The 11,239-nt window shown below is 43.6% G+C and overlaps 1 protein-coding gene across 1 annotated transcript in view; it reads left to right on the forward strand.

Moving 5' to 3' along the window:
* The window catches only part of LOC119466813, a 56,187-nt gene that overhangs the window by 27,801 nt on the left and 17,147 nt on the right, over nucleotides 1–11,239 (forward strand). Inside the window, exon 5 of the mRNA XM_037727475.1 lies at nucleotides 3,123–3,300. Within this exon, the coding sequence (XP_037583403.1) occupies nucleotides 3,123–3,300 (178 nt within the window). The remainder of the gene's footprint in view (nucleotides 1–3,122; nucleotides 3,301–11,239) is intronic.

An 11,239-nucleotide genomic window follows, 5' to 3' on the forward strand; every position in this document is an offset into this window, starting at 1 on the left:
TTTTTTTTGTCATCATGGTGAAGAAAAGAAAGCTTAATTTCCTTGGCAGCATTGTCTTGGAATGGGAAATCTTTTTGGTATATGGCAATGCAAAGCTTAAATCTTTCATGTGTAAAAATTATGTAGCCCTCAGTTTTCATTTTCAGGGGAAGCATAAAGATTTCATGATCCATTTAGAATTAATTTAAATTGACATAATTAAATAAATGCTGAAATGTTTGATTATGAGTTAAGTTGATATAGAGTCTAAATTTATTTTTTATATTTATTAATTTTAATTTTTTTTTTCTGAGACAGAGTCTTGCTCTGTCGCCCAGATTAGAGTGCAATGGCACAACCTTGGCTCACTGCAACCCCCGCCTCCCAGGTTCAAGCGATTCTCTTGCCTCTCAACCTCCTGAGTAGCTGGATGACAGGCATGCACCGTCACACCTGGCTAATTTTTGCATTTTTAGTAGAGACAGTGTTTCCCACATTGGCCACGATGGTCTCGAACTCCTGACATCAAGTGATCCACCCACCTTGGCCTCCCAAAGTGCTGGGATTACAGGTATGAGCCACCATGCCCGGCCTTTAGTATCAATTTATAAGTTAATTGTAAAATTCTGGAGATAATTCACTGTAAAAAGGTCTTCAGTATGAATTAAACTTTAAAAAGTCTTTTATCTGAGCACATTGGAGTTATTTGGCTTTCCAACCAACATTCTTATTTCATACTTATTGACTGTTGATTACATAAAGATCTAAGGGAAGAATACGGTGTCGATTAATTAATTAAAGGCAGTTATTAAAAGGAAACAGTATCATGCTAAGCTTAATGGTGCTGGGTTGGCCCCCGGGCTCCTTTTCCTTGGGCCCAGTAACTGTCACCTGTAAGCCTCAGTGTACTCAGATGTAAAATGGAGACAATTTCTGAGGTCAGGAGTTCAAGACCAGCCTGGCCAACATGGGGATGGTGCTAAGCCATTAATGAGATATTCACCTCCCACCAGGCCCCACCTCCAACAATGAGGATAATTTCAGTCCCTGCCTTCCAGAAAGTTGTGAGAGATTCCATGTAATACTGCATTCCTGGCAAACAGAGTATGCTCTACATGTACTAGCTCTTGTTCATTCCTGTGACTCCTATGTGTATTATAACAATAATATGGGCTGGGTGTGGGGGATCAAGCCTATAATTCCAGCACTCTGGGAGGCCAAGGCAAGAGGCTAGGTTAAGGCCAGGAGGTTGAGGCTGCAGTGAGATTTGATTGATGCCACTGCTCTCCAGCCTGGGCAACAGAGTGAGACCTGACTCAAAAATAATAATAATAATAATAATAATAATAATAATAATACAGGCACCATGCAGCAGCTATGGAGGAAGTGGAAGACAGGGCCCAGGCTTCTGGCTATCACCTGAGTTGAAGAGCAAGCACTCGCTCTGCACAGCACTTGCTATGTCTGAGTTCACGTGTGTCAAGGTGAGAAGCCAGGTCCTGCGCGGCCTCCAGCACCAATCAGCCACACCAAGCCTGCAAGTCCCTGAAAGGAGACTTTTGTTTAATATGGAATTCCATATGTTTTAGGGCAGGAAATTGAAATAGTGTCTCTGAAAATGATGAAAGAAGGGATTTTGAACATGCATACATGTACACATTTTAGGGAGCAGTCAAGACACGTTTAGTCACAGAAGCTTACCAAATTTTAAGGACTGCAATTTTTTTTAAAAGAGGATACCAAAAATGTATCTGGACCTCTGCCTTTAAGTAAACATAATTGACAGCACCCCTTCTGGCTGAATGTGACCTTGGCATATGATTTTGTGTGCCTTTCCAATGGTTTTCAGGATTTGTCTTTTTAAAAAAAAAAAAAAAAAACATATATATATACAATTGCAGGAGGAGTAGGAAGCTATTGCCCATTCTAGATACCTGTTGTTTGTTTTTGCAACGTCTTGTAAGAATATACTTCATAGCCAGGAGCCATGGCTCACACCTGTAAGCCCCACCTGTAATCCCAGCACTTTGTGAGGCCAAGGTGGGTGGATCACCTAAGGTCAGGAGTTTGAGACCAGCCTGGCCAATATTGTGAAACCTTGTCTCTAAAATACAAACATTATCCGGACATGGTGGCGGGTGCCTGTAATCCCAGCTATTCAGGAGGCTGAGGCAGGGAATCCCTTGAACCCGGGAGGTGGAAGTTGCAGTGAGCCAATATCTCGCCACTGTACTCCAGCTTGGGTGACAGAACAAGACTTCATCTTAAAATATGTATTTATTTATATATGTACACACACACTTCAGGATGGTTAATACTTATGATGTTCCCGATTTGTAGGCTCCGTCAGCTTTGTCATGCAGGTGGGAACTTCTTTTGGGAATTGTCAACATTGACCCAGTGGCCAATAATAAATGTGCTGAGCCTGTCTACAAATGCAGCTTTCATCATTTATGGCCAAAATATGTTTACCTTCTTTTAATATCTGGTTGATTCCTAGTGAAGCAAGCATTTTATGCATACATGAATGCAAAACATAACAAAAAGGTGTATAACGCAATCCACTTGTTAAAGAAAAGACCAGTTGAAGTAAGAACAGGTCTATGTCCTTGGCAAGGTTGCTAACTTTCCAATCGAGGCATATCTCCCCATTACGTTTTAGTTCCACATCTTAAATGTTGATTCAGGGACACGTCACACAGGTTGCTAGAGGAAGCGTTGGTTTTATTATTCAAAGAATGTTGGGTTTTGGAAATGACACAAATAACAATTGACCAGCTAGTTTGCCTCGAATTTTTATTTTAGTTTTGTAAAATATATCAAAACATAGATGGTGTCGGTAATTGCCAATTATTATCATTTCATTTTCTAAAGTGCTTGGCACTGCTGTCAAGGCTGGATGATATTGCTCACGGAAGATGTTTCTGAGAAGCGCATAAATGAAGGACTTTAAAAAAGCAGTGAGGTGGAATAGAAATGGCAGATAAAGGGAAACACATTTTCTGCATTTTCGAATGATTTATCACATAGTTGGGCCATTGCACGTTATATTTATTAGAACGACCACCCCGCATTTACTTTTCTTTTGGAAAGTCTTTCTTGTAAACTCTTGGTGCATTTGTGATTGTGTCCTGATCTGCCAGGGCTGGGCGCCGAGCGGAAAGTGCGCAGCCGCGAGGTGCAGTCAACGCCGGCAGGAGCGCGGGGCGCAGGGCCAGGGCCCGCCTCCAGGGGGCGGTGTGCGTCCTTAGCGCTGGAGCACCTGCGTTTCGGGACCCGGGCAGGTGTAGGGGTCTGCGCTCGGCTCCAGGCCTCCTGCGGGTAGGGATGCTTCATTGACAGATTTGGGCGTCCTCCCCTGAACGAATGTCATCGCGGGCGTGCTCAGTCAGCAGCCAGCTTCAGAGGCAATGGCTGTGTGTCGTGGGAAGGGGAGAGAGAAGGAAGCGGAAGAGAGAGAGTTGGAAAGACTAAAGGATTAAGTGGTCACGTCTTTTGCCATCCCAACCTTAAGCTGCAGTGTTTAAGGCCTCGTCTGCCCTGCTAAGGTCACAACACTTTTTACTTTACGTGAAAAAGAGAGGTACAGGAGCTTCAGTTCTGAAACCAATGAATGGTCTTAGAGCCCTCAACGAGCCGTCACTAAAGTATCTGGGTCACAGTTGTAGAGGAAGTGAGAAGCGTTTTTGAACCCATCTGAAATGGCTTCATGGAGGGTAAATCTCAAGTTGAATATTTAAAAGGGAAAGCCTGTGGTTTGGCCAAGAAGAATAAATGATATATTCTAGATCCACGTGAAGTGACTTGGTTTAGGAAAAAAATAATTCATAGGGAAAGGAACAGCGCAGAGGGTTCTGCGGTCTGTCGCCCAGGCTGGCTTGCAGAGAACGAAATTCAATCTAGTTAGTTTAAGCAGAAAGGGATTTGTGGCAGGATATTAAGTGGTTTACAGACTCGTTGGGAAGACTGAAGGATCAGATTCCAGACTGATCTTTTAAGAACACAACCCAAAGCCACCCTGAAGAACTAAAGAAACTATTGCCTCTCCTCAAATTCAGCAGAGTAGGGAAACAGTGGCCACAGCTGCTAGCTCCAGAACCATGCCACCTGCCCGGGCCGGGAAGCCACCCAGACAGGCAATTGACATAGTTAGGAAACTCTCCCAAGCAGAAAGCTGCTTCTAGTGCTGCTAGCTTCCAAATCATGACACCCCTGGTGTAACCCACACCAGCAAGTAGGTTCCGTGGGCGGTGCATTTTAATACTCCACAAAGCCAGTAAGTAGACACTGAGACCTCTCCTCACGCTTTCACAGAGAAGCTAGGTACCTTCACAGTGGCGCTTGTCAGCAGAATATTAGAAACATCCCTTCCTAATCCTGCACTAATTTGCCTGAATAGTGGAATCTAAATCACTGTAGACCCTAAATGCAAGGGAGTTGGGGAAATATAGTAAAAACTAGCATCCCAGCTCCTGCAATACGTGAAGACATGCTAGGAGGATATCAGCATGGTTGCTGGGTGACTCAATCCACAGCACTCATCACAGTCCTCTGCCTGTTAACTAAACTCCCATACACTCCCCTCTTCTCATATGTACACTTCCAAATGGCAATGATTCCCCATGCATAAAAAATGGAACTCACTTTCTTCCCAAAGCGGGGAAGTGCCATGAGCCACTGCATCCTGTTCTCATGAAGGTTCTGTGTTCTAGATTCTGTTCTGGTGTTCACTGAAGTTCAGTCATAATCCTACCTTGATATCTTATAACCCATAGACTGAATTATATAAAACACATCCATCTTATATAAAACACATCCATCTTATATAAAACACATCCAATATAAAATGTTAAGGGAAAGAGGGAGAAAACATATAAATTGACTAGGCTAGAGAAAAGAAGGAAAAAATAATGCTATTGCAGTCCTTATTTTTTCAAGAATCGTGGTTGCTTTATTCTACGATGTATTTCCTTTCACCCCACCGGCAACTCTGCTGGTTAGAGCTCTTTATCTAGTGGAGTGATCTAAGTCTTTTTTCCTGAGAGGTCCTATTTCTGTGTGGTCTTTCTTGTATTGAGATACTGTAGTCTTCCACCAACTCTGTGATTGGACATACAGCATTTGCCTGTGATTTTCCTTGAGGGGTTCTGCAGGTACCATCATATTCTGAGTGACTTAGACACTTCCAGCACTACTAGATCTGTTACAGATCCAAGTGTGGTAAAGCTGCTTGCATGTGACCTGAAAAATTTGCTCTGTTTTTTTTGTTTTTGTTTTTTTAAGACAGAGTCTCTCTCTGTCACTCAGGCTTGGGTGGTACAGTGGTGCAACCATAGCTCACTGCAGCCTTGAACTCCTGGGCTCAAGAAATCCTCTTGCCTCAGCCTCCTGAGAAGCTAGGACTATAAGTGTACACCATCATGCACCCAGCTAATTAAAAAAAATTTTTTTTTGAGACGGTGTCTTGTTATGTTGCCCAGGCTGGTCTCAAATTTCTGGGTTCAAGTGATCCTCCTGCCTTGGCCCTCACAAAGTGCTGGAATTATAGGCATGAGCTACCATGCCTGGCCTGCCCTGGGATCCTCTCAAAGCTGGCAGACTCATGGGTTATTCAGAATAGGGGTCAGAGCTGCACACACACACACACACACACACAGACACACACACACGGTATATATTGGTTCCCCGGTAGAGTTGTATCAAGTGCTATAGCTCTTTATTAGCAGTAGGGGGTGCAAAATTCAGAGAGATATCTCATTGCTCACTGGATCACTGCGCACAGCAATTCTGCCGAGAGAGCAGCTCTTGAATTCTTGTGGCACAACATTCCACACTTCGGCACAATCTAGGCACATAATGTACTTGTTCCCGCTCACTAGGTGCAATAAGAATATTACTAATGTGTCCTCTGGAATGGTGACGTGAACACGGTTCCCTGCAGATGTAACTGGGAGAGAAGGCAGAGTCCTGCCACAGGGTAAGACTGTGGAGATGTATTCTAGCTGGCCCTACCAGGTAAAAGAATATTGCTTTTTGTGGTTTTGTTGAGAAAGAGACAACAGATTTACCAAATTAGTAGCTGCATATTGGTGCTCGGGCTGTGTTGATTTGCTGTAGTCATAAAACTACGTCTAGAACAAGAGCTGCAATTGAAGCCATCTATTGACTAAATTAACAGTGAACTGTCATTATCCTCCTACGGCCATATGTGTTCTACATAGGTCAGGCAGCGGAGTTAAGTGGGTGACACAGGAAATGTCATCTCTACATCTTTCAAGTGTTCGGCAGTTCATTCAGGGATGTGATGATGATAACTCTTGTTAGGAAGAAGTAGGGTGTTCCAGGGTGTTCCACTTGATCCTTTTTACCTAAAGAGTCCTCACTTCCTGGGCCAGGGATGAGTGTGGGGATTCGGTAGCTGGGGTGTTTCTGCATGCATTCATAGAGTTTCTGCATAGAGAATGCTCTGCATTCAGAAACTCAGGAAGTGGAATAGGACAAGTTTATAGACCTACAAGGTACACCATGAGAGGCACTTGAGCCAAAACTCCACTTACCCCTTGACTCCTGTAGCCCCAACTCTGAAAGCAGAGTTCAAGCGACTGTTGTGTCACCTCTTGCCACACAGCACCAGGGTCCCACCTTCCAATGCGAATGAGACCTTCTGTGCTTCACGCCCAGCCAAGTCAGATAACTTAGTGGTCTTCAATTTGTTTTCTCCATATACTCCTGAAGACAATTTAGAAAAATAAAATACCCTTCACCCACTTTTTAATTGACGTCTCACCTTTTTCTGATGCATGTAAATAGTTGAAATGGATCACAAAACATTAGAAGCTTTCAAAAAGCTAACATGACAAAACCTAAGAAAGAGATTTTTTTTTTTTTTTTTTGGATGGAGTTTACTCTTGTTGCCCAGGCTGGAGTGCAATGGCATGATCTCGCCTCACTGCAACCTTTGCTTCCCGGGCTCAAGGGATTCTCCTGCCTCAGCTTCCTGAGTAGCTGGGATTACAGGCGTGAGCCACCATACCTGGCTAATTTTGCATTTTTAGTAGAGATGGGGTTTCTCCATGTTGGTCAGGCTGATCTCGAACTCCTGACCTCAGGTGATCTGCCTGCCTTGGCCTCCCAAAGTGCTGGGATTACAGGTGTGAGCCACCATGCCAGGCCAGAGAGAAATATTTTTAGTGAAGATCTACCTGATGCATCTCTTATATTTTTGTATAGACTGGCTTCTGGTTGTCTACATTTCCAACCTTATTTCTTGTCTACTGTCCACACATTCATGGTCGTGGTCACCACAGAAAATGAATATCACAGCATGACTTCTGGCCCTCAGCACCACAGGCAGAGGGAGTATTTCTACAAATCATTTTTACACCAGAGTGGCTAGCAATAACATAACCATATGTGGAAGTTACCGCATCAGTAAATACATCCTGTAAAACCCAAACCTACTTATTTATCCAAATTCAATTAGTGGACTTTCAAAAGCGCCCGTGGCCACTGCAATGACACCACACATGAGGACAAGAAAGACAAAGGGGAGTGTAAAAAGAGGTATCAATCATTATGGTTGAAACATCTTACTCTTGCATATTTTACTAAAATATGTGACCCAGAAGAGCCATTTCTAGGCCTTGGAGGTGGCCTGTGCTAGTGAAAACCTTTGAAGATTAGGGTTCATTGGCTTCAGGGTGAATCTGCCTCTGCACTGCCAGTAGGGACATTATGATAAAAATGCCATGTAACTTTGTAGAAAGTGTCCACGGGGCTAAACACTGTAATGACATGTTATTGATCATCATTCGCTTTAAAAATATTTGAACAATCTCTTTAATTTTTAAAAATTTTGTCTTTTTATTCTTTGAACATATATTTCCACTTCACTTTCTTCTCAGAATTCTATCAGAACGTAATGTGTATGTGTATATATACATATATAGATGTTTTTTTGAGACATGTCTCACTCTGTAGCTCAGGCAGTACCATCACAGCTCACTGCAGCTTTGAACTCCTGGGCTTAAGCCATCCTCCCACCTCAGCCTCCTGAGAAGCCGAGATTACAGACATTCACCACCACATCCAGCTAATTGATTTTATCGATTTTTGGTTTCTTTTGTAAAGATAGGGGTCTCACTATGTTTCCCAGGCTGGTCTCGAACTCCTGGTCTCAAGCATCTCTCCCATCTCAGCCTCTCAAAGTGCTGTGATTATAGGTGTGAGCCACTGCGCACAGCCTAATGTATATTTTTTAACAGCTTTATTAAGATATAATTCACATATACAATTCACATACATAAGGTGTACAATTCAATGCCTTTTAATATATTCACGGAGTTTTACATCATGACCACAATGTATTTTAGAACATTTTTATTTCAAAAGAAGCCCTGCACCCCTTAGCTATCACCCTGGCAATTGTTCCATCTCCCCCGACCTCACCCAGTTCTAGGTAACCATTAATCCACTTTCTGTCTGTAGAGCCGCCCACCGCAAACACTGATACGTAAATGGAATCATGCAGTATGCTGTCCTTTGAGACTGCCTTTCTTTAGTTAGTGTCACTTTTTCAAGGTTCATCCTATACTTATGCTTGAAACATTTACTAATCACCCTTTTCTGCAACCAAAAATGTATGTGAATTGAAATTGTAAAATGTTCTCTATTTCCTGTGACCAAAAGACTTTAGGAGCTTAAAGTATTTTCTGGGTCATGCTTACAATTGTTGTTATCATGATATGCAACTAATGAAAACAACATAAATGTTATAAACATTGATAAAACAATCGGGTTAATACAAAGAGTGAAATTTTATTGGAAATGTATCACTTACATGATGAGTTTTTTTTTTTTTTTTAATTTTCTCTGTCTCTCTCTCTCTCTCTTTTTTGAGTTGGGATCTCACTTTGCTGCCTAGCTTGGAGTGCAGTGGTGTAAACTCAGCTCACTGCAGCCTCAAACTCCTGGGCTCAAGTGATCCTCTCACCTCAGCCTCCTGAGTAGCTGGGACTACAGGCACGTGTCACCATGTCTGGATAATTTTTGAAGTTTTTTTTGTAGAGATGGGGTCTTCTGATGTTGCCCAGGCTGGTCTCAAACTCCTGGGCTCAGGCAATGCTCCCAGAGTGCTAGGATTACAAGTGTGAGCTACTACACCCAGCTGGAATTTTCTTATTTGAAAAATGTAAGACTGAATATACCACTGCCAGAATATACCACTGCCAGAGTATACCAGTGCCAGAATATACCACTGCCAGAATGTACCACTGCCAGAATATACCACTGCCAGAGTATACCACTTACCACTGCTAGAATATAACACTGCCAGAGTATACCACTGCCAGAATATACCATTGCCAGAATATATCACTGTCAGAATATATCACTGTCAGAATATACCACTGCCAGAGTATACCACTGCCAGAATATATCACTGTCAGAATATACCACTGCAAGACTATGCCACTGCCAGAATATACCACTGCCAGACTATATCACTGTCAGAGTATACCACTGCCAGAAATACCACTCCAGAATATACCAGTCAGAGCATATCACTGCCAGAATATACGACTGCCAGAGTATAGCACTGCCAGAATATACCACTGCCAGAATGTACCACTGCCAGAATATACCACTCCAGAATAAACCACTGTCAGACTATACCACTGCCAGAATGTTCTGCCTCGATTCTTTTTCTATTTGTGCTTCACAGGTATTATTGCTGGAAAGCCTGATCACAAAATTAAGGTGATGGAAATGGAAAAGGTTTGTTATAGAAATGTCAGTCAATTCTCCCAATTCCTTCCTCTTTCTCTTCCCCAAATCACCTGACATGCCTTACCCAGGTCGCCACAGGACAGAGACGAGGTCATTACTCAGCCCTTGTCATTACTCTCGCCAGCTCACCGTCATATACCTGAATTCAGAACATCCCAGCATGCACCAAAAGCCAGGTCCCTTCCTCAGCAGAAAGTACCATGAGACAGGGAAAGCTGGAAAGGCAGAGGATGCTGGGGCCTTGCCTGGTTATCAGGACAGGCTTTCCCTGTGTTTGGCATTTGAGGGTTTCTAAACCCTCGTGGAGTAAGTTTGGGAAGGATGAGGGCTAGTGCTTTCTTTTATAAAGTGTGCTTTTGAACTCTTGCCCTAAGGCACTAATGTATATAGAAGGTGAGGATCTGGAAATCCATTTCTTTAAAATTATGTGTATACATTTGGACCAAGGAGTTTGAAAACCACCCAGTCAAGCAATCTGAGACTTTGATTCCTAAGGCTCAGTCCTACGACCCCTCCTGATACCCGCCTTGGTATTGGTCAGGGTTCAGTTACAGAGCAGAGCAGAAAGGGATTTATTTCAGGATATTAAATGGCTCATAGAATCACAGGGAAGGTGAATCAACAGGCTCTAGCCTGAGCTTCCTAAGGGACTCCTGGAGTCCTATGCAGTGGGGAAGCTTGAGGCTCCTCTCTGATGGCTTGGGAAGCTGCTGCTGCAGCCGCTGTATCAGCTTTACCCGATGCAGCTTCACCCGGCTGCTGCACCTGAGCTGGGTGGGGTTTAGATTTCCAGCCTCGTGTAAAAGTCAGCACACCATCCACACCACCAGTGGAGGACGACCTGGCAGGCAGTTGGCAGGATTTTTTGGAGTGAAGTGACTGAGGTAAGTAGGATGGCCTAGAAGAAGAGGTGAACGCTGGCTGAGCTTGCTGTGGCTGTGACAGTGTGAAATTCCAGGAGGGAGGCAGGGGCCAAGGGTCACCACAGGACTCAGCGTGCCAGGTTTACCTGCAAAGATCATGCAGACCAAGTGTGCGTGAAGCCGTGCTCTGTGGGTAAAGAATATGACAGCAGTGTTTGCCAGTCCACTTCACTCACAAGGGGTGAATTCTATGCCTACTTATTTCCAAAGACTCTGCCAGGTAACTTTGTGATTCTTCAAAAACTATTAAGTGGGCCAGGCGCAGTGGCTCACACCTGTAATCTCAACACTTTAGGAGGCTGAGGTGGGCAGATCACTTGAGCCCAGGAGTTTGAGACCAGCCTGACCAACATGTGAAACCCCGTCTCTACTAAAAACACAAAATCAGCTAGGCGTGGTGGTGCACACCTGTAATTCCAGCTATTCGGAAGGCTGAGGCAGGAGAATTGCTTGAACCTGAGCGGCGGAGATTGCAGTGAGCTGAGATCACACCATTGCACACCAGCCTCGGCAACGAGAGTGAAATCTTATCTCAAAAAACAAACAAACAA

Source organism: Cebus imitator, unplaced genomic scaffold (genome assembly GCF_001604975.1).
Source record: "Cebus imitator isolate Cc_AM_T3 unplaced genomic scaffold, Cebus_imitator-1.0 Scaffold231, whole genome shotgun sequence".
Taxonomy (NCBI): domain Eukaryota; kingdom Metazoa; phylum Chordata; class Mammalia; order Primates; family Cebidae; genus Cebus; species Cebus imitator.